At 45.0% G+C, this 24,296-nt stretch overlaps 1 protein-coding gene across 1 annotated transcript in view; it reads right to left on the bottom strand.

Annotated features, from left to right (window-relative positions):
* Nucleotides 1–24,296, bottom strand: part of LOC141974905 (antigen WC1.1-like) — a 52,692-nt gene that overhangs the window by 11,541 nt on the left and 16,855 nt on the right. Inside the window, exons 3-12 of the mRNA XM_074934952.1 lie at nt 16,999–17,313; nt 16,450–16,755; nt 14,946–15,263; nt 10,141–10,455; nt 9,393–9,704; nt 6,915–6,977; nt 6,514–6,828; nt 6,061–6,096; nt 5,724–5,861; nt 2,753–2,848 (exon numbers count right to left, since the gene is read on the bottom strand). Coding sequence (XP_074791053.1) covers nt 2,753–2,848; nt 5,724–5,861; nt 6,061–6,096; nt 6,514–6,828; nt 6,915–6,977; nt 9,393–9,704; nt 10,141–10,455; nt 14,946–15,263; nt 16,450–16,755; nt 16,999–17,313 — 2,214 coding nt within the window. The remainder of the gene's footprint in view (nt 1–2,752; nt 2,849–5,723; nt 5,862–6,060; nt 6,097–6,513; nt 6,829–6,914; nt 6,978–9,392; nt 9,705–10,140; nt 10,456–14,945; nt 15,264–16,449; nt 16,756–16,998; nt 17,314–24,296) is intronic.

The following is a 24,296-nucleotide window of genomic DNA, read 5'->3' as shown; positions in this document are numbered from 1 at the left end:
CAATTGAATACATTGTAGTTTTAAATAAGAGCATGCTTACTTGTATCAATTTTCATCAGCTGGAGTGCTGTGTTCCCATTGAGTTATTCCTGACACTGCCTGGAGTGAAAAAGTTAAATTACCACTGCTGTGGGTTCTGAAAACCCTGGGTAACAGAAGTTGAGCAACCCAAGAAAAGTTTGAAGTTCCTGTTTGGATTTTGGATCATGGATTGCCTGTACCTTGTTTTCTGTTGGGTGGATACCAGATGCATTGATAGCCCAAGAAGATGACGACTGTAGCTCCAAATTCACATTTTTCCTTCTTGATTCAAATACTTGACTTTGTGAATCAGCACAAGACTTCTCGAAGTTGTTTGGCAAGCTCATCCTTGGTTGATACCATAATCAGGATGTAATCAAAATATACTTATAGCACCTGGAATTCTCAAAAGTAGAGTTCCCATGAACCATTGGAAAATTCCCAGTGCAATGGAAATCCCAAACTGGAGACAAAATTTTCGATGAGTGATCATCGTCTGTGCATCTGCCGCATCTTTGTCAACTATCACTTCTTACATTTTGGGGCAAGAGTGAGTTTTGTGAAGACTTTTTTCCTCCAGCAAGAACAGGGAGCAGTTGGTTAACAGCAGCTCTGGGTAAGAGTGCTGTTTAAGTGCCTTGTTCAAAGTGCACTTATAATCTCCACAGATTCTCACTTTGCCATTCAGCTTGAGTATGGGTACTTGGAGTAGCCCATTTCATATCTGTAGCTGGCTCAAAGACTCCCTCTGCAACGAGATATTCTAGTTCTGTGTCAGTCTTTGGACATAGGGCAAATGGTACATTCCTGACCTTCATGTGTATCAGCACGACTGTCGGATCCAGGTGAAACAACTCTGGAGGTCCCTTGTAAGCTCCCAGTTCCTCAGAAAACACTTGAGCTAATTCATCAGTGATCTTTCTTAGTTGCTCTTTGCTGATGTCATAGATGCCTTGGATGTTGATTCCCAACTGTGTGAACCAGTTCTGGCCTAAGATGCTTTTATGTTGACCTTTTGTGATGATGACAGGCAATCTTGCATTGAAAGATCCATAGCAAATATTCACATTACAGCTTCGGATGAAGTCAACATTTTGTCCATTATAGGCTTTAAGGCTGCATGATGGATTTGACAACTTGGCAGGCCATTGTGAGAAAAACTGACAGAATGGGTCTTTATTGATGATCGACATTGCAGAACCAGAGTTGACTTCCATTTTGCACTCCTGGTCATTGATAAGCACTGTTGCAAACATTTCAGAACCTCAAGATTCCTTGTTGTGGATGGCTTTACATGTAGTAAAACTGCTTGACATCATTGTTGAAGGAAGCATCAAGTATGTTTGTTTGATGCGCAAGGATGAGAATCCTGGTTATTGTCCTTTTTGTTTCATGCTTTTAACCTTTGATTGGCAGACTCTCTCAAAGTGACCTTTCTTTTTGCAGAAATGCCACTTGGTGTCTTTGAATTTCCAAGCAGAGTGCTAATGCTGCCCCCCCTTAGCCTGAGCAGATGTTCAGGTGATTAATCTTGTCCAATGACATTAATGTGATTGAGTTCCCATTGTTCCGCTGAGTTTGTCGATGACTATGAGCTTTCTGATTGTGAAGTGTAGCATTCATGTTGGTTGCCATGACACAAATTTCCTCAGTGTGCAATGATGCTGTTTGGGTAGCCAAGGCCTTTTTCTGAGGGACGGTGAATGTCTAATTTGGCTCCACAAGGAGATGGCATTGAAGTGCTTTCTCCTGAACTCCACAGTCAAGGCGATCTTGCAGCATATCGGTGAGAACAATACCAAAGTTACAATGTTTGGCAATGCGATGCAGCTTGGCAATATAGGCGGTGATGCCCTCGTCAGCTCAATGATTTCATTTATGAAATTGAAATCTCCAAACACTGACAGATGGCATAGGTGAGAAAAGTGCCTTCAGCAAAGCTACGATTTTGTCGTATGTCTTGGTCTTGGGCAAAGCAGGAGTAATGAGTGATCTTATAATGAATGTCAAATATCTTGGACCCACAGACTGTCAAGAGAACAGCCTGTTTTGATTAGCGGTCACCTATCTCATTTGCTTCAAGATAAGAAGAAAATCTTTCTGAATAAGAATGCCACAATTCAGGGTGACTTATGTTAAAGTCTTCAGTGTGTCCCAGCATGGTCATTTCAAGTCACAGGAGAACAACATTTTTCAGATTCCAAGGTGGTCCATTCAAACTGCAATGCTTACAGCTCATTTCTGAGATCACTATTTTCTACTAGGGTGGTTCTAGAATCCCGCTGCTTGTGTTTAATCTTCAATCAGATGTCATGCTCATGGCCAGAAAAGTTAAGGGTTGTATTTGTGTGGTGAGGAACACCGTGTAATCTCTCACAGTCAGCAGCAACAATAAACTCTTATATTTTGTGTGTCAGGAAAAGCAAACCTACAGATGAACTGGCCACTAGCAAGGAGGAAACTTCACTGAATACTGAACAAAATCCTTTTCTTCTAGACAACAACTGGCGGGCACTAACAGCAGCATCCCTAGTGAGTGCATTCCCCTCCATAAAAATGTTCTCCTTTGCATACATAACATTCACCTAAATTGTTCTAACCAAAACTTGCACCCAGCTCCAATCCCAAGCTCACATGAGCGTGCAGCTGCAGTGATTTAGCTCTGGGTCAGGGCCTCAGAAGGGAAAGTGACTTTCATATTTGCTCCCTGTTAAGATTGAGACCCACAGACCTGAGCGACTGAACATCTTCTGCTTCTCTCTCATCAGATTATAATCAATCTCCTCATACACGGCCTCAGAGAAGGGATCCAAGGGTCTTCTGGAACCTGAAAACAAAGGGCAGTATTGCATAGGGTCATAGAAACCAGAGATGGGAAACCCTATGGGATCATCCAGCCCCTCCCCGTAAGCCCAGTGCAGGACTGGTCCCTACAGCACATTCTTACTGCTCTGTCCAGGCTAGATTTCAGTGTGCCAGGTGACAGGGACAACATCCCTTTCCACAAATCTCTTTGATAGTGGCTCCAAAGGCTAGTTCACTGTCAGGAAATTTCTTTACATTCAGCCAAAACGTTTCCTCTTTAATCTCATCCCATTATTCCTGGTTATTGCCCTTTGGAGACTCTTAAATAATTCTTCCCCCACACTACTGTTTACACCCATCTGCAAAATGGTGTTAACACTTTATTTCTGTACAGTTTAAGACCAGAAGTGACCATTAGAACATCTAGTCTGACCTCCTGTAGAACACAGACCTCTATATTTCACTCAGATAAGTCTCAGTTAGACTAAAACATTTCAGTCCTCAGGAGAACAAACTATTGTGTGCCACAGGCAGAGTACAGGAGGGACTGAGGTACCACCAAAGCCCAGTGTCCATGCAATGGAAGGGAATTGATTAGGTGAGAGATGCCAGATGATCCTGGAAGGCGATTCCTGCTCCATGCTTCAGAGGAAGATGAAAATCCCCCAAGGTTCCTTTTTTGCCAATCTGACCTGGGAAAAATTCTTTCCTGACCCAAATCTGGTGATCGGTTTGACCCTAAGTATGTGGAAAAGACACATCAGCTCGGTGTCTAAGAAAGAGTCTCCTCTGTATCATCTCAGAGTCTGTTCCAGCTCATCCAGCCTCCCTTCTCTAGCTGTGGCCAGTCTCAGATGCTACAGAGGAGAGCAACCTGTCCCACACAAATATGCAAGACGGGAGAGAGGGCCCAACTCTTTCCTGACCCCTGAAGATGACTATCTGAAGCATGAGGTCTGATGATATGTTGGGATATATTCGGGTTAAGTAAAGACCTGGGAAGCTGCTGGTGTGCTGACATGACATTAGGAGATCAGGGCAGAGGCAAGCAGTGTTTCTCCGTTTGATAAATAAGTTGCCCTCCTTTTCGCTTCCCTGTTGCTTGTTGAGAATTGATAAGCCTTGCAGCTGCATAAGGAATGTAGTTGTCTAAAGAATACCCTTTGTGTAAAAGAAGCGTTCTCTCCCCCTCCCTTTCTTTCCCAGCGACATAAACGAGCCCTGGGTCATGGCCCCTTCCTCCCTCCCCTGAGAACTGCTGATTAAGGGAACTTGTGTCAACAAATTACTGCAAAGAAATGTATTTTCAAGGCACAAATGTGTGTATAATCTGCGTAATGTTGTAATCAGTCAATAGGGGTGGGTATAATCATAGTATGGGTGTTTCTATTACTTAATAAGGGGTTTTGGGGTGTTTGTAATGGATGTAGGAGTTTACAAACTAACTTAAATAAAAAGAGTGTGCTGTAACTAATCCAGTGCTTCCTCGACAATTGGGTCGAGGGGAACAAGTACTGCAATAAAGAAGCCCGTCTACTCAACCCGCCTCTGGGTCAGCCTGTTCATTCTTCTCTAACATTATAGGCATTGCCCTAATGCTAAACTGTGACTGTTATGTGTATGTTAATGGCAATCCTGTTCTCTATCTGTCTCCCAGGGTGCTGGTAGCTAATATTTGTACAGTGTTTTATAGATGTAAAATCCTCTACGAGTGCCAGTTTTCAGTACAATACAGTATAATGCTCCTTTCCAGCATTTCTCCTTCCTAAGATTCTGCTTTCCACTGGATTTCTCTCTACAGAGCTATTCTTCCAGTTCAATTTTTGTAATCTTTTTTGTCTGGCAACATTTCCAGTCTATGTAGGTCCCTTTCCATGATGTCTCTCCTCACAGATATTCAGAACACCTCCTGTGACAGGTATTGCAACCCCACGCAGTATCTTTGGGAACCATTGTGTGAAATCTGTGAATGGTTTAGGTATGATTGTGTTTTACTCCATGGATGAGGGTTACCACAGGTCTTCCAGGAAGAAAAAACAATGGAGGATTATTGAGGTGAATCACTGAGATCGTAAACAATTCAGAGAGGTCCCAGGCTTTGGGGCAATTTGCATGGACTGGTACAAACTGGGTTACCAGAGACCAAGAGACAAAGAAAGACTTTTGGTAGAAAATGCTGAGTTTAAACAAACTCAGGGTCTTTGTTTTCATTCAGGAAATGAACAAGATCTTCTGCACACGAGAGAGGCCAATGCTGAATAGTTTGAAGGGACATTGCTGCACCAGGCTGCCCATGAGGAAGATGGGTGATTTCTGGCAAGTTCAGTAAGTGTGGAGGAATTTTGTATTTTTTGTGTGTTTTCTCTGTGAAGCTTTTATCCGACGAATAAGGTGCAGTCAGCTGAGAAGGAGCTGGGAGGCAATTTGTAACTGCTGGCAATACACTGCTCATAGCACGTGGAGAGAAAGCACAGCATGGGGCTGGCCTTTAAGCAGCCTGGCTTCTGGGGATATCACAGTGGAAGGCACAGGGCTGTGCAGCCTTTAGACCCTGGCCACAAGGAGGTGGGATGGGGGGTCCTACCCAGAGACAGGTGATGACTGGAGCTTGAGGTGTGATTTGGGACTCCTGGAGTGCACCACAGGGAGGGAGTGGGGGTGTGTGTGGGGGTTACCGGTGCAGTTTCCATTCAACTGTGATGCTCCCTCCCTAGTATCATCTCCAGATTCCATGGCTGGAGTTAATGAAATATTTCAGTTAATGAAATATTCAATGAGAGAGGAGTTAGGCACCCTCGGCCACCCCACCCCGCCTGGTATCGCCCCTCACCCTGACACCCTGCAGTCCCCCTGCTATTGCAGAGGCATTTCATACAGTGACACCAGTCAGGACCCACCTCTGCGCTGTGCCCTGGCACTTCGCACCTGCACCCCCAGGATGATTAAGACCAGGCAGAGCAGGGCCCCCAAGATAATGCAGACGACCACGGGCACCGTGACTCTCCCACTGTCAGTCGGAGGGCGGCGTGGGGGAGCTGGATGGAAATGAACATACAACAGAGAGAGATTATCCTGCTCAGCACGGCCTGCAGCTCCCACCTGGGTGTCATTTGCCCCTAGATTTCACAGGCCATGGAAAGGAACTCCTTCCTTCAGGCTGCAACTTGCAGCTCATCCCCTGTGACCCCGCACCAGGGAAATTTAACCCTTGATGGGAGAAGGGGGATGGTTTACCTTGGGTATTTGGTGAATCTGTCGTCTGTGTCACACCTGCAAAGGAAAAGGGAGGAGAGTTGGAGTCTGGAGTGAGGGAGAGGTGACATGTCTGTTACCAGGGGGAACCTCACCTCTGAGAGTCCCTGGTTGTCTCCAGCTGTCACTTCCACAAACTCCCTCACAGCAGCATTGGTCCTGTATGTTAGTGATTTAGGGCCCAAGTCTCTTGTGCAATGATGAGGCCACTGCTAATAAGCAAGCACACTGGGGCCTGTGAGGGATGCAGGGATTATGCTGGCTAATGTCTTACCCAGTCTAGCCCAATAAAGGTTCTACCCCACAGCATCCATGATGCACCTGCACACAGGAGATGGGAGGGCCTGGTCTGTGACCAAGTGGGAGGTGGGTGGGCTGATCCATCCTCCTCCCCAGAAATTACAGCATGTAACAGAAACATCTCCTGTCACTCACCTGAGCAATTCACAGCAGCATCTTCCTTATGGTCACAGTTACTTTCACCCCAGGGCTTGGAACAACAATCCCAGAGAGACGACTCTGTCCCTCTGCAATTCACCTTGTCCACCCAGATGGGACCAGTCCCCTCGCCGAATGCAGCCTCGCCCGGGGAAGATAGAGCCGATCCACAGCCCAGTTGTTGACACACAACATTAGCATCCGCCATGTCCCAGGAGTCATCACAAACTGTTCCCCAGGAGCCACGGGACCAAACCTCCACTCTCCCCGAGCATCTGTCCTCTCCTCCCACGACACGTAACTTCTCCCGGTCTGGAAATGCAGAAACCTCACATGTTACTGGGACAGCTGGGAAAGTCCTTAGGGACTAAGAGGGAGACACAGAGAAGGCAAGATACCTGTGCAGCTTGGAGAGTTCGGGCATTCGGCAAAAAGTGTCTGAGGTGGTTTCCCTTTCCTTCCTATGGAGAGAAAGCTGAGGTGAGTGGATTGGGCTGTATGTGCGATGCAGGTTCGAGTAGGGTTTATCGGTATTTCACACCCCTAATACCAGCGCTTTGTAAATTGGCTGAAAGCCAAAATCTGGGTTATGGAATAATTAATTAGCTACTCAGCTGTTACCCTGGATTTTGCAGTCTTTAAGCAGCTCCCTCCTGGCGGGTGTGTGTCTTTATGTAAGTGGCAGGACAGTATCTGATTCTTCTCTGGCTCTCCCCGTGGACAACCCCCCTGACCCTTCTGCCCAGAAATTGGAATGGAAACAGACACCTGAGCTGAAACTCACCCTCATTACCGCAGGAACCAACAGAAGAGGGAAAGTAATATTGAGAGGGGGCTGTATAGGAGCTGCAGGTCTGGACTTTCCCACACGGAAAGGCAGTGTTGTCCAGTGGTTATGGTGCTGCACTAGGACTTAAAAGACTGGGGTTCTATTTTTGACTCCACAAGAGATCTGCTGTGTGACTTGGGCAAGTTACTTCATCTCTCTGTTTCCTCTCCCACTTGTCTGATCTGTCTCGACTGTACACTCTGTATGGCAGGGCCTCTCTCGATTTGTGTTTTGACAGTGCCTGGGGTAATGAGGTCTTTGGGAATTTTAGGTGTTACCATAATAAAAATAATACTTGAGACACAGATCTATAGATGAACTTCACGGCCCAAACCTCTGATTGTTATTCCTTGGAAGATGTTTAACCAGAAAGCATGCTAATGATGTTCTTTAATGGGTAACACTTACTGGCTCTTATTAGAGGCCTGAGCCAATGCTCATTAAGGCACCATGGGTGACCTTGGGTCACTTCATCTCTCTGTGTCTCCATTCCCTGTCTGTAAAATGTGGGTTATAATGCTCTCCTGAAAGGCTCTGTTGCTGTGTGAGTGAGACTTGAGAGATCAAGATTCTGATGCCAGTAACAAGGATTGTGAAGGGCTTAGAATTTGTTCATGCTAATTAACCACTGAAACAATTTACCAAAGGCTACGGGGAGTTTCCTTGATATGAAGTCATTAAATCACGACTGGATGTATTTCTAAAAGATATCCTCTGGCTCCATTAAAATTTACTGGCTTGATGCAGGAATTACTGGCTGATATTTTATGGCCTTTGATATGGAGGAGGTCAGATTAGAAGATCCTAACAGTCTCTTCAGTACTTAAATATCTGTGATTCCATGACTTCACTAGATTAGATTAGGTCCTGTCAAGGTTCCTCCCCCAATCTGAACTCTAGGGTACAGATGTGGGGACCTGCATGAAAACCTCCTCAGCTTACTTTACCAGCTTAGGTTAAAACTTCCCCAAGGTACAAATTAATTTTATCCTTTGTCCTTGGAATATCCACTGCCACCACCAAACTCTAACTGGGTTTACTGGGAAATGTAGTTTGGACACGTCTTTCCCCCACAAATCCTCCCAACCCTTGCACCGCACTTCCTGGGGAAGGTTTGGTAAAAATCCTCACCAATTTGCATAGGTGACTACAGACCCAAACCCTTGGATCTGAGAACAATGAAAAAGCATTCAGTTTTCTTACAAGAAGACTTTTAATAGAAATAGAAGTAAAGGAATCACCTCTGTAAAATCAGGATGCTAGATACCTTACAGGGTAATGAAATTCAAAACATAGAGAATCCCTCTAGGCAAAACCTTAAGTTACAAAAAAGACACACAGACCGGAATAGTCATTCTATTCAGCACAGTTCTTTTCCCAGCCATTTAAAGAAATCATAATCTAACACGTACCTAGCTAGATTACTTACTAAAAGTTCTAAGACTCCATTCCTGTTCTATCCCCGGCAAAAGCAGCGTACCGACAGACCCAGACCCTTTGTTTCTCTCCCTCCTCCCAGCTTTTGAAAGTATCTTGTCTCCTCATTGGTCATTTTGGTCAGGTGCCAGCGAGGTCACCTTTAGCTTCTTAACCCTTTACAGGTGAGAGGATTTTTCCTCTGGCCCAGAGGGATTTTAAAGGGGTTTACCCTTCCCTTTATATTTATGACAGGCCCTAATTGTGCTTGCGGTGAAACGTATGTCTTTGTAATCGCAATTTCCATGTTTGTTATTAACAGGCCACAACACTATTTCTAGAACCTCAGATACCGAAAATAAGTTTATACCATTGCTGAGAATGTTATATAGATATATCTATATCTAGATTGATGGATAGATAGATATTATTATTATATTTTGTTACTTTTCAGTAGATCTTTATATCAAATACATACACATTTATTTATAATATATATACATGCGTATGTATTTGATAAAAAGATCTAGTGAAAAGTAACAAAATATAATTATATCAAAATCTTTCAGTGAGCTAGACCTGACTGTTGAGTGTGTGTGTGTGTGTGTGTATATATATGTTTGCTATTTACCTTCACAATGAATGTGAGTTTCTTCTACTCTGTTACACGATAGTTGTTTCCAAGGATCTGACGGGCATTGCCAAAGGGAGCTGTGCTGCTTATCGCACCGAACACCATCCACCCAGGTGGGGCCAGAGCCGCTTCCATGTGTAAATTCCTTCAAAAGTGTCCCTTTGTCTCCACAGTCCAAGTGTTTGCATATAAGTGCCATGGTGACGGCATCCATAGGACTGTTGCAAACACTGCCCCAAATACCACTGTAGAAAACCTCCAGTCGCCCAGCACAGTCGCTGCCATTCACCAGTCTGAGATCCGTGAATTCTAGGAGGAAATGCACAAATTGAGTGTGAACATTTGTGATTCCGAAACACACTGGGATTTAAAGGCTAAAATCCCAGAGATGGCTGACAACCCTGCCCGTTCTTCTACAGAAGAATCAGAAACATTCTTCTAGAGACCAGTGACAGGCTCATGAGCAATGCAATTATTATTTAAAAGACACCATTTACCAACAGTTGCAAACAGTGGTACCCAAGATTCAGAAATCAATGTGACATTTGCAGTACCCCTTGGTATTACCTGTTGGCAATGCTGACTTTTTAATGGTGACCACTGCAAGTGGATAGGTAGCGGGGAGAGTGAGAGAGAAAAAGAAAAGAGATAAACTTTCTGACATCCTCAGCTCACTCCTCAGACACCCATGTACTTCATTAAGTTCCCGGATTATCAGACTCACGGGAGCATTAAGAGAACAGACCTGAGCAGAGAACTCCCGCGTCCTCTTTGTGTCTGCAGTTGTGCTGGCCCCAGCCCCCGGAAGGACAGTCCCAGAGATTGGATTCATTTCCAGAGCAGTTCACATCATCCAGCCAGATCTGCCCGGATCCTTCCCCGTAATGAGCAGAGACAGTTGCATTGATGGCAGGTCCACATCCCAGTTGTTTGCAAACGACATTGGAGTCTGACAGATCCCAGGAATCATCACAGACCGTCCCCCAGCTGCCATTGTAATAAATCTCCACTCTCCCGGCACAGCGACCTGCCCTATTCACCAGTCTGATCTGCCGGCTCCCTGCAGGGATAGATCCCAGCTGTTAATGTGCAATATAATGTGAACTAAACAGCTTCCATGCAAATCAAGGATGATGCTACAATTCCTGAGACACTGAAAAATGTGTGTCTTTAACAAGAAACATAAAGAGAAGAAGTCAGTAGAATTAGGAAATGCTGAAGACTTTGTGAAGAAACTTCTGATAAAAAGCTCTTAAAGGGACAGGACCTAACCCTGAACCTTTAGTCATCTGAGTCATCCTTAAGGGACAACTCTTGAAAGTAAGAACTGCGAGTGAAGCTAAAGCTTTGCAGAATCAGCTCCTACTTGGAAAACGTGAACATTTTCAAAAGCTCTTCTAAGGATGCGCAAGAAATATCATATTAACTAACAAATTTATCAAAAATTCCAATTTTCTTTTAAATTGTTAGAGTTGGGAGGTTCCAGAGGCTTGGAGAAAATCAGACTTTTGGGGACATTTATTTTCCAAATAAAGGAAGAAAGGCAGGTGGATACATGTACCTACGATAAAGTCTCAGACACTTAGGCCTCTGCTCTAACGCTGCTGAAGTCAACAGCAAAGCCCTCCCTGCCAGAATGGGAGCAGGAATGGGCCCTTAGTGTGCCGTCGTTACCCTGCAACTGGAATGGGCATGAACAAGGATTTCAGTGCAGTAACAGTACAGTGCATGATATAGGTGTTTATTAAAAAATCTGTTATTTGAAGAAAGCCATTGTTTATGTACACCTTCCCCAGAAAAGAACCATAAGACCATAAGAGCTGCCAGTCTGGGTCAGACCAGAATCCTGTCTGCAAAAGTGGCCTGTACCAGAGCTTCAGGGGGAGTGTACAGAAGAGGGCAATTATGGAGTGACTCACTCCTGTCCTCCACTCTTGGCTTCTGGCAAGAGGCTTAGAGCTGTCCAGAGCATGGGGTTGCATCCCTGACCATCTTAGCTAATAGTCATTGGTGGACCTATCCTCCAGGAACTTATCCAGTTCTGCTTTGAACCCAAGTATACTTTTGTCCATCACAACATCCCATGGCAATGAGTTCCACAGGTTAGCTGTGCGTTGTGTGAAAAAGTTCCTCCTCTTGTTTGTATTAAAGCTGCTGCTTATTCATGTAATCAGGTAATTCCTCAGTTTTGTACTGTGTGAATGGCTAAATAACACTTCTCTACTCACTTTTTCCACACCATTCATTATTTGATAGACCTCTGTCATATCACCCGATGTGTCTCTTTTCTAAGCTAAACAGCCCTAATCTTTTTCGTCTCTCTACGGACAGAAGCCATTCTGTACCCTTCAACATCCTTGTTGCGCTTCTCAGTACCTTTCCCAGTTCCACTATATCATTTCTGAGATGCGGCAACAAGAACTGGACATAGTATTCAAGGTATGGGCGGACCATGGATTTATATAGATGCATTGTGATAGTTGCTGTCTAATTTTCTATCCCTTTTCTAAGAGTTCCTAATATACCGTTCGCCTTTTTGATCATTTCTCAATTTTCAGCAGTTTTCAAAGAATTATCCACAGTGACTCCAAGATCTCTTTCCTTGGTCGTAACAGCTAATTTAGAAGCCATCATCGTATATGTATAGTTGGGATTATTTTTTTCCAGTGTGCATTGGTTTGCACTTATCAACAGTGAACTTCATCGGCCATTTTGTTGGCCAGTCACGCAGTATTGTGAGATCCCTCTGTAACTCCTCGTAGCCTGCTTTGGACTGAACTATCATCTCCAAACTTTTCCACTTTACTGTTCACACCCTTTCCCAGATCATTTATAACTACGTTGAACAGCACAGGTACCAGTACAGATCCTTGCGGGGACCCGCTGTTTATGACTCTCCATTGTGAAAAGTGACCATTTATTCCTACCCTTTGTTTCCAATATTTCTACCAGTTACTGATCCATGAGAGGACCTTCCCTCTTATCCCATGGCTACTTAACTTCCCGAAGAGCCTCGGTGAGGGACCTGTCAAAGGTTTTCTGAAAACCCAAGTACACTGTATCAACTGGATCACCCTTATCCACATGCTTGTTGACTTCCCCAGAGACTGGAGAGGCATGGCTTCCCTTTACAAAAGCCTTGTTGACTCTTCCCCATCAAATCATGTTTATCTATGTGTCTGATAATTTGGTTCTTTACTGTAGTTTCTACCAGTTTGCCTGGTGCTGATGGCAGGGTCATCGGCCTGTAATTGCCAGGATCTGCTCCAGAGCCCTTTTAAAAAATCAGCCTGACATTAGCTCCCTTCCTGTCATCTGATACAGAAGGTGATTTCAGTGGTTGATTACATACAACAGTTAGTAGTTCTGCAATTTCATATTTGAGTCCATTCAGGACTCTTGGGTGAATACCATCTGGTCCTGGTGACTTATTACTGTTTAGTTTATCAATTTGTTTAAAATATCATCTTATTACACATCAATTTGGACTGTACATAAGATTTGTCACCCAAAAACGATAGCTCTGATGTGGGGTCTCCCCGACATCTTCTGCAGTGAAGATTGATGCAAAGAATTAATTGAGCTTCTTGCAATGGCCTTGTCTTCCTTGAGTACTCCTTTAACACCTCTGTCACCTTTGTTATCTAGTGGCCCCACGGTCTGTATGGCAGGCTTCCTGCTTGTCATGTACTTCAAACAGTTTCTACACATAGTTTTTGTGTCTTTAGCAATCTGTTACAATAGTGATGTTCAATCAATAGCAATAAAAATATTTATCATAGAATCCTTGATTCCTTTTTCTTTTCAGTGAAGCAAAATGATGTACTCTTAAGATTATGACATAACAATACCACATTATAACAAGAAGTTTTACTTAATCACCAAGAGAAATAGGGTTAGGTGTGACTTCCTTTTCCTGTTAATAATCATACAATCTAATTCTGATATAGCACAGCTCATCGGTAGATCTCAAAGCACTCTACAAAAGAGGTCAGTGTCATTATCCCCATGTTACAGATGGGGAAACTGAGGCACAGAGAGGTGAATGACTTGCTGGAGGTCACCAGCAGGCCAGTGGCAGAGCTGGGAGGAGACCCCAAGTCTCCTGAGTCCTGTTCCAGTGCTCTGTGAAATAGGCCATATTGCCTCCCCCTCTTTTCTTTTTTTGATTCTGGACGCCCCGATATTGAAGATTTTAAGATAAAAAGCCACTGTGTTTACTGTATTTACTGACCTGCTCAGAAAATTCTCTCTTCTGCCCAATAAATGTTAGGATGGAAATCAATATTTTTCATTGTCAGAATTTTCCATTATTCTTTCAAAAAACAACACAAAAGAACCCACCACCCCAAAACCCATCTGATTGTTTTTGAGGCCAATGTGGGGGTAGGGTAGAGGTTACTGCTGTGTACCCTGAACTGTGATTTATTAATTTGACTTTTAAGATGGTGTCACAGTGTCAGAGGGAACAGGCAGCTCTATCCCACAGGTGGGTATGGTCACAAGAACAGTGGCTTCCCTCCATTAAAGCTGGATGGGGCTGACTGCAGGACAACGGAGCAATCATCATGGGGATGTTCTCCTAGATGGCCTGGCTGGCCAACCGGGAAAACTAGTCTGATGCAGAAGGAAGACTTCACCTGGCCCTGTAACACAGACCACTGACCAATATGGTAATTGAGCCCAGACACACATAGGGAGGGTGGGGACTTCCAGCAAAAGCAGCTTCACAGAGAAAGGGGAACAGAGTGGGATAGGCAAACTGAGACCCAGCTGGGTCTCCTGAGAACCTTGGTTCTTACAAGAACACAGGCTCATTCTGTTCTTTTCCTGTTACTCCCCAGGGAAGCCCAGCTCACTTAATTTGCAGTGAAGCATAGATTAGATGAGCGGCAACACAAGTGTGGGGTGTTTGTTTTTTTTTTAAACCCTTTTGACCTAATGCATTCGTCCAGCTGCTGAAGAAAGCTCTTTGTTCTGAGGACTCTGTAGGTCACTATCACGGGACACAAGTTCCCCAGAGGAAGAAATGCTGGTGCTTGAAAACCAGTTGGATCTGCAGGGTGATAAGGGGTTGGTTTGCACAGGGTAGTGTAACCAGGCCAGGCCTAACGGAGGAAGAATCTTGAGATTCCACCCCAAGACAGGCCAGGGCAAGTGGGCCAAGGCCTGATGTGGATGCACAAAGAGACACCAGAAAGGGGAGAGAGGTGCAGCTAACTCTGTAACCGTGACAATGTTCAATGAAAATAAAAAAAAAGTTTGTCAAAATTTCCAGAACAAGGAAATGGTTTAACACCAGAAAAAGTTTTGATTAAAAATGCAAGACAGGCAGACAGAGAGGTTGCTGTAGTGCATTAACCTATCCTGTGGCTGTGCTTTTCTCTGTACATAATACTATATTTTTACAACAGAGTTTGAACCTCAGATCCACAAATTTTCAAGGTCAGATGAGATCACAGCACAAGTTTGGGTATATACAGGCCCTAGGACAGGTCATGTTCCCATTGAACAAGGACAGGATGTTTGCAAGATTTCATAGTAAGTCACCTGAGCAAACGACGCCAACATCCTCAGCAATTCCAGCCTGCTCTGCCTCAGATGTGGAGATGATGCAGAGCGTCAGATTAGTCTCGTTTCCTGCACACTGGACCCTTCTCAGCCCCACAGGGCCCATTCCTCGCTCAGACTTAGGAGGGTTATAAGCTTTCTCAGCACCTCCGCACTGGAGCTCCCTGCACACCACGCTGGCATCGTTCATGTCCCACTGGTCATCCAGCACTCTGCCCCACACACCACGGAGGGAAATCTCAACTCTTCCGTCACACCGGCTCTCTCCATTCAGCAGTCTGAGTGATTCAGAATGACCTGGGCTCAGGAGAGATGGGAAATTCACTGAATAACACTCCCTGTTGTACATTAGAAATAATGCATTCTACGCAAGAATACGATGCATGCTCTGCAAGAAATACTTGCATACCATGCACAAAAGTATGGCATGGTACTGGAGCTCCTAAGTTACTTTTGAAAATGGAAGTTAAGTCCCTAAATCACTCGTCACTTATGAAAATGTTACCACGGGCACCATCCACCCAGTGCAGTGAATGATGCAGGAGCTGAGTGAAACAAATAGTTTGAGAGCCTGCAATTGGACTGTATCATAATGTGTATGCAAAAGGGAGCAGGGAGAATTAGAAAGGCACAAAAAAACTTTCCAGATGGTATTTCCTAAATCTGGAGGATTTGACTTTGACTAAATAACATTATCCTTTTTTATTATTATTATTTGACGTAAATATTAGAGCTAGTTGAAACTCCCAAATTTTTTTCTGTGAAGTATTTCAAATGCAATATTTCCATTTTTCTCAGGAAAACCACTTCTGAACTTTTCTCACCTGCAAAGATATGACATTTTTTTTTTAAAAAAAGGGGATGGGGGAGAACGTTCTGCTTTCTTTGTGGCATGCTACCAAAAATATCCTCAGGAACTCATGTGAGAGAAGGGAAATAGTTATGATCAGCTGTTTATACTTCAGCCAAAATGGAAGGAATTTCACTGAAGTAATGGGCGACACTTTCCTGGCCCCAGTACTGACCCCTTGCAGAATTGCAAAGGCCTGCTGCCAGCAATAAAGGCATGAGGGCTTCTCCAGAAGGTGGCGAGAATATTTTGTAATAGAAAATGTGAAGCAACTTCCAGAGAGGGGACCACTCCCCTCGTAACTACCGGAGTAATGATTTGAAGAAGGATGGGGACAGTGGGTTGGTGACATTTATTAAACTCTAAGGACAAATTCTGTCCCTGCTTTACTGCCCTGCATGAGCACACCTTTGCTGAAACTCTTCCTGGAGAATCTAGGGCTTTCCCTGATCATAACTATTCTGGTGATAATATATTTAATTTTATTTTATTTGTAATATATTAATTATTATTATATGTGGTTTAGAATCTAGTTCCCTCTCCCCTTGCTGTGTCCTGAGGTTCCCCTACTCTGGGACAGCACCACACATTGAGGGGCAGGTGTCCTTAATCCAGTATCTCTCTTGCACTTACCTGAGCAAATCACACTGGCATCATTGTCGTGTGAGCACTGAGAGGCCCCCAGGGCAGTAACAGAGCAATGGCTCAAATGGGTTTCAGTCCCTTTGCAGTGAAATATGTCTGTCCAGACAGAGCCAGTTCCCTTCCCAAAATACCCTCCTCCTGCGGCTGATTCAGCGAATCCGCAGTCGAGCTGACGACAGAGAACGTTGGCGTCTGGTAAATCCCAGCGTGAGTCACAGAGGGTTCCCCAGGCACCAAGAACCTGGATCTCCACCCTCCCTGAGCACGCTGTGCTGCCGTTCACCAGCCGGAACCCTGTGTGACCAGGGGAAAAGGGAGAAGGAGTTTAGAGAGGGTGCATTTAAGATATTTTATAGCAAATAGTAAAAGAAAGGAAAGTCAGGGGCACTTGATCCCTTTCTCATTATCTTGGCTTGTTTGGGGTTTTGATCCAACCCTATCAAACCCAGATCCCTACACAGTTAGATCAGTACATTGCTTCACTATAATCTAGAATACACAGAATTGGATTTTAAAGACATTGTGCTGAATTCTTACGTGAGCATATGACACCAGCATCATTTGTGTGTGAGCATGTCTGATTCACTTGTGATATCCTGGGACAGGAGAACAGGAGAGACTCATTCCCCACACACCGGAATTCTTCAGTTAAGATCAACCCTTGTCCTTCTCCAAAGTGACCTCTTCCTGGGGTAGATACAGCTATTCCACACTGTAGTTCATTACAGATAACGTTGGCAACTTGGAGATCAAAGTGTGCATCACAGACTGTGGTCCATGTCTTTCCATGTTTTATCTCCACACGTCCTGAGCAGGCACCGTCTCCTCCAACCAGCTGGGGCTTAATGTGTCCTAGAAAGTCAATGAAGGCTGAAAATTATAAAGGGGGCTTTGGGAGTTGGAGTGCTCCACTGGTATAAAACTTTGCCTAAAAAGTTCCTTCTGGGTCAGTGGCAAAGTGAAGGGAGCAATACAAATAAAAAGGCAATATATTTAAAAAAAATGGAAATAGTGGGAATTAGAGCAAATCAATGTACATTAGAAGTTATTATATGAAGAAAACTGATAAGAGAAGCTAAAGACATCAGGATAAAATCTGTGACTGGGAGAACTATGACAAATATGGAGTTTTTAAAGTATATTAGGAACAAACAAACAAACAAATCCTAACAATGCTATAGGCCCATTAGAAATGGAGATGGTAAAATTGTTAATAATGAGGCAGAAAAGGCAGAGGTGTTCAATACACATTTCTGGTTTTGGACAGCAGCAGGATGTCTATTCATATCTCTGAAGAGGATGAATCTCTCTCCAATCTATTGGTACCTAAGGAGCATGTTAAATGGCATTTATCAGGGATCAACATTTTTTCACATCAGCAAGCCTGAATAGCTGATAAAACCACAGAATAATAGAAATGTAGGGTTGGAAGGAACCTCAAGAGGTGATCTAGTCCATCTCCTCACACCAAGGGAGGTTTAAGTATATCTAGGCCACCCCGACAGATGTTTGTCTAGCTTGTTGTGCAGTCACCAATGATGGGGATTACACAACCTCCCTACATACCCTGTTCCAGTCCTTAATTATCCCTATAGTTAGAAAGGTTTTTTTTAATATCTAATTTGAATCTCATTTGCTGAAATCTAAGATGATTGTCTAGTCCTACCCTTGGTGGATATGGACAACAATTGACAAACAATCTTTCAGTTATTTCAAGGCTATCAGGTCACCTCTCAGTCTTCTCTTCTGTAAACTTACAATGTCCAATTCTTTCAACGTTTCCTCACAGATCATGTTTTCTAAACCTCTTACTCTGTTTGTTGCTCTCCTCTGGGCATTCTCCAATTTGTCCTTATCTTTCTTAAACAGTGATGAGCAAAACTGGACACAGTACTCCAGCTGAGGCCACATCAGTGCTAAGTAGAGTGGGAAAATTACCTCCTGCGTCTTACATATGACATTCTTGTTAATACAATTCAGAATGACATTTCCCTTTTTCACAACAGCATCACCCATTTCAGTCTGTGATCCACTTTTACCCCGAGATCATTTTCTGCAGAACTGCTGCCTACTCAGTTATTCCATATTTTGGGTTTTTTTGCATTTGCTTTTTCCTTCCTAAGTCTAATGCTTTGCACTTGTCTTTCATGAAATTCAATTTACTGATTTCAGACCAATTCTCCATTTTATCTAGATCATTTTAATTTTAGATTTAGTTGGGGATTGCTCCTGCTTTGAGCATGGGGTTGGACTAGATGACCTCCTTAGGTCCCTTCCAACCCTGATATTCTATGAATCTATGATTCTATGATTTGGAATTTTAACCCTGCCTTCCAAAGAGATTGTGACCCCCCTCTCAGCTTCATGTCACCCACAAATTGTGTCAGTGTATTCTCTACTCCATCATCCAAGTCATTTATGAAAATATTGAATAGTACCAGATGCAGGACAGTGTTATTTTTTATTTATCCACAGGAACACAGCAACCACAGGGAAAAGAAGAAAGCAACTGATGGCCTACAGGTCTATGTCTTTCCTAAAGCTCACCTTTTCCCTCAAAACCTGGACTGACTCAGCTTATCCCAGGAACCCCTGCCTCTGGGGATTGTGTTTCAGTCTCCTTCCCTGCAGACCCTGCCTCACCCGCTCTGTTCCTCAGGACTCCCCTGTTAACAATTCCCAGGCTCTCTGTTTAAGATTTCCCACCTCAGGGGCCCATCCCAAGGAAGGGGGCTTGTGCTCAGCTTGGGCAGATGCAAAAGCTCAAAAGCCCTGACACCTGTATTGTCAGTTAAGTACCAGTAACTGGGTTCTATGAAACCATTGTCTGCTGTCCTGAGACATGTGGGGAGCTCAGACGGGGGTTGCCCTTTGAACCCCAGAAGGAAATGTGAAAATAGCAGTAAAAGGAACTGAGGTACATGTAATATTCACAGATATACAGATATAGCCCATGTTCTTTGCAGGGGTCATAGTAGAAAAAGAACTGAACGTGAGCTCCCAGTGTGATGCTGCTGCAAAAATGGCGAAGGTGATCCTTGGATGTATAAAGAGGGGAGCAATGAGGACAGCTGGCTGAAATGCAGGATTTCCAGCGTACAGGAAATGTCACTATTTTAAAATTTCCTGTGAATTGGAAATCCGGCTGAAAGTTTGTTTTGGAAACTCCAGCCCATGGTGTATCCAAAATGCAATTTGCTCCCAGGAACCCCAACAGATGCAGAGTTTCACCACTGTTAACATCAGGACAAGCATGTCAATTTCTCAGAGCCACTGCTGGGGCTCTGGGGCAGCCTCATCATGTGGCCTGCCCTGGACTGGGGACCCCTGGGCTTCCAGACTCCTTGGCCAGCTGGCAGCCTAAATAGGCAAATAGCCCAGTCCGGGACATTCTGCAAGGCAGGGCTGCCACAGACTCTTGGACACCGGAACCCATCCCGGGACTTCCAGGATCCCTGATGCAGCGCCTGGAGCTGAGCCTTGGTAAGAGCTGGGGCTTCCAGGGCTTTCAGGTTCCTATCCCATGGCAGAGAGCCTGAAAGCACTGGCAGGGCTGCCCTGGAGCCCACACCCTAGAAAGACTAGGATCTCCAATTCTGGAGCAATCTGTATGGTGGGGCTGCCCCAGAGCTGCAGATGCTAGAAGACTGGAGTACCCAGCCCCAGGACAATCTGCATGGCAGGACTAACAGGAGCCACCAGGGAACCTGGGAGGGAACCATGGACATTTCCATGACCAGACCCTGCTTGTGGTTTTGAGAAAGTTCATTGAACCCCAATTCACTTTCATGAGAAATGTTGATTCAACAAACTGGCATTTTCCAGTGAAACTCTGGTTTGCCAGATAATTTCCAACCAGCTCTAGTAGGGATGTGATTTTTCCTCTGTGTACAGCACCGGGGAGACAGATACTGCATCTGCTTTTAGTGTCCACATTGTAAGAAGGATGTTAAAAAATTGGAATGGGTGCAGAGAAGATCCACAATAATGATTCCAGGGCTTGAAAATGTGCCTGCAGTGAGAGATTTAAGGAGGTCAATCTGTTTAGCTTATCAAAAAGATGACCGAGACGTGTCTTGATTTCAGTGTTTAGATACTTTCACATGGACAAAACACTGCATAGTAAAGGTCTTCTCAATCTAGTGGGGAAAGGCATCACAAGAACCAATGGGTGGAAGTTAAAGCCAAATAAATTCCTATCAGAGGCAAGGCATGCATATTTCACAGTACTATTGATGAAACATTGGAACAAACTACCAAAAGAAGCAGAACATTCTCCACCTCCTGAAGTATTCAGAACAAAATTGGGTGCCTTTCTGGAAGATATGCTTCAGCCAAACACAAGTTCAGATGAAGTACAGGAGTAATTGGTTTAAATTCTATAGTTTTTGTTACCCAGGAGGTCAGACTAGATCTAATGCTCCCTTCTGGCCTTAAAATCTATACAGCTATGAATCAAAAAGAAAGTTAACGTTTGCAAAGTGAAGCACTCAAACATTCAGAATGCCAGACTTGTACTTGCCTGTGAAACCTTCATTAGTCCCTTTTGTGACTGTGCGTGCAGGTTCATTGTCCAGAACATGAACCTGGCAAAGGCACGGTTGGTGTTGCAAAAACACAAACACTCATGAGAAGTGCTCGGCACTGGCACGTGCATAAACACCTTCCAGAAGGGTGGGACCAGAACACCCTGACACAGGGTTATGGTGTAAACACACTCCCCAAAGATGACAAAAGGAAAAAATTTACTCCCTCCGAAAGATAAGGTCAGGGTGACGGATAGAGATGTTTTGGTCAAACCAACATGGACAAGGTAAAAGGTGGTAACTAGTCACATCAGAAGGGCAATGTGTAACTTGATTTTATCACAGTACAAAAGACAGGTCACATGGGGGGGGGGGGGGTTCCGGCCTAGGTGCAGGGGGTGAGTGGAAAGTCTCGCCACTCCCTGAGCCAAGCCCATGGTAAGGGGCCTACATGTGCCATTGTAACTGTAGACATTGATCCGGGGAGCTCGTACCGTCCTTTGTCAGCAATAAACCTGAACGAGCCTTTGCCACTGAACCGAGTCTGTGGTCTTCTTGGGCAGTTTGGTCGAGGCCTGCTGCGTCAGCTATCTGCGCAGAGCTGAAAACACACACAGAGAGAAAACACGCACAGCCAACAGCTGACAACACCGGGGAGGTAGGGAAGTGTTATTATCTCCATTTTACACATGGAGAACCAAAGCCCAGAGACACTCTATAGCCAAAATTGTCAAAAGTGTCCACTGATTTTGGGTGCCCAATTTGAGATACCCATGTTTTGGCTTTTGAGAGGACTTAGGCTTGTGCAGCATGGCTCCCACTGCCTTCAGTTTAGAGCGGTGGGTGCTCAGCACTTCTTCAGCTCAGATGTGCATGGTCTCAAGGGGGCCACCCATAAAATGAGGTACAGACAATTAATGACCACCTGTGAAACATTTGGTTTAAGTGACTTGCCAAGCATCACATAGGAACTCTGTGGCAGAGGCAGGGATAGACTCTAATTCTCCAGGGCACCATTCAGCTGCCTTAACAAGAGACCCTCCTTTCTCCTTCTGCAATCCCCTGCCTCACACACAGCACACTTCACAGTGTCTGCAACAAATGAGGCAGGGGTCCTGTAGACAACAGCCTCCTTCACTCCACAACCCTGAGTCAGAGCACTGTCAGTTCTGTGTGCTGAATGAAGCAGGGGTCCTGTGGAGAAAATAGCAAGTTATCCTGTCATGAAAGACTGAATCTTAACGCATACGTAAAGATGGGCCAAAATAGAGCTGCAAAGACAACTTTAATTCTGCTATTTCCTTATTCTTTATGGCTGAACTTTGCAAACTGAATGTTCCTTAAAAGTAATGGAACGTTTTAAGGTTTTAAAAAAGCAAACTGAAAAAACGGAAGATCAGTGCCACTGTGTCGACGCAGCGCCGCCGATTGGGCATGTCTGGTGAAGACGGGTGTATTGTTTCTTGACTTTAGCAAAGCTTTTGACACGGTCTCCCACAGTATTCTTGTCAGCAAGTTAAAGAAGTATGGGCTGGATGAATGGACTATAAGGTGGGTAGAAAGTTGGCTAGATTGTCGGGCTCAACGGGTAGTGATCAATGGCTCCATGTCTAGTTGGCAGCCGGTGTCAAGTGGAGTGCCCCAGGGGTCGGTCCTGGGGCCGGTTTTGTTCAATATCTTCATAAATGATCTGGAGGATGGTGTGGATTGCACTCTCAGCAAATTTGCGGATGATACTAAACTGGGAGGAGTGGTAGATACGCTGGAGGGCAGGGATAGGATACAGAGAGACCTAGACAAATTGGAGGATTGGGCCAAAAGAAATCTGATGAGGATCAATAAGGATAAGTGCAGGGTCCTGCATTTGGGACGGAAGAACCCAATGCACAGCTACAGAATAGGGACCGAATGGCTAGGCAGCAGTTCTGCGGAAAAGGACCTAGGGGTGACAGTGGACAAGAAGCTGGATATGAGTCAGCAGTGTGCCCTTGTTGCCAAGAAGGCCAATGGCATTTTGGGATGTATAAGTAGGGGCATAGCAAGCAGATCGAGGGACGTGATCGTTCCCCTCTATTCGACATTGGTGAGGCCTCATCTGGAGTACCGTGTCCAGTTTTGGGCCCCACACTACAAGAAGGATGTGGATAAATTGGAGAGAGTCCAGCGAAGGGCAACAAAAATGATTAGGGGTCTGGAACACATGACTTATGAGGAGAGGCTGAGGGAACTGGGATTGTTTAGTCTGCAGAAGAGAAGAATGAGGGGGGATTTGATAGCTGCTTTCAACTACCTGAGAGGTAGTTCCAGAGAGGATGGTTCCAGACTATTCTCAGTGGCAGAAGAGGACAGGACAAGGAGTAATGGTCTCAAGTTGCAGTGGGGGAGGTTTAGGTTGGATATTAGGAAAAACTTTTTCACTAGGAGGGTGGTGAAACACTGGAATGCGTTACCTAGGGAGGTGGTAGAATCTCCTTCCTTAGAAGTTTTTAAGGTCAGGCTTGACAAAGCCCTGGCTGGGATGATTTAATTGGGGATTGGTCCTGCTTTGAGCAGGGGGTTGGACTAGATGACCTCCTGAGGTCCCTTCCAACCCTGATATTCTATGATTCTATGAGGGGAGAGCGCCCTCCAGTCGCATAGCTGGGGGGGGGCAGGGCAGCGGCCGCTCTCCCACCGAGCAGAAGTGGAGCCTTTTTAATTTTTTGGTGCCTTTTCAATTTTTACGTACCCGGCAGCGCTCCAGGGCTTCAGTGGTGGGTTCGGCGGCGGGTCCTTCACTCGCTCTGCTCTTCGGCGGCATTTCGGCGGCGGGGGGGTCCTTCAGTGCCACTGAAGACCCGGAGCGAGTGAAGGACCCGCCGCCGAAGCGCCGCCGAAGACCCGGAGCGCCGCCGGGTGAGTACAAGCGGGTGGGGCCTTTTATCTGTCTGCTCCCCCTGCTCTCTCCACCGGGCTACGCCACCAGTGCTCTTCTGCCGCACAATGAGCCCACCTCATCGAGAGGCAGAAGTTCTGCTGGCGGGAGAGCATCTTCCGCTGACATAGTGCCATGTGGACAAGGCTTTAAGTCGATGTCAGTTACGTTGCTCGGGGGGGGCGGGGGGCAGGGGTTCACACCCCTGAGTGACGTAACTTACATCAACTTAAGCAGTAGTGTAGACAAGGCCTTAGTGCACAGCCACACCATCCACATGGGCACCTGGTGCCTGGCAGGACAGTGCAGGGTAGATTTACACTCCAGCTTGCCATGCACTAAATGTTCATGTCCATCTGCTCTCAGTCTCCCCCACCCCACCCTGACTGCTTATT

The sequence above is a fragment of the Natator depressus genome, chromosome 1 (genome assembly GCF_965152275.1).
Source record: "Natator depressus isolate rNatDep1 chromosome 1, rNatDep2.hap1, whole genome shotgun sequence".
NCBI classification, from domain to species: Eukaryota; Metazoa; Chordata; order Testudines; family Cheloniidae; genus Natator; species Natator depressus.
Note: the sequence above shows the minus strand (reverse complement) of the source record. Positions and strands in the feature narration are given on the sequence as shown.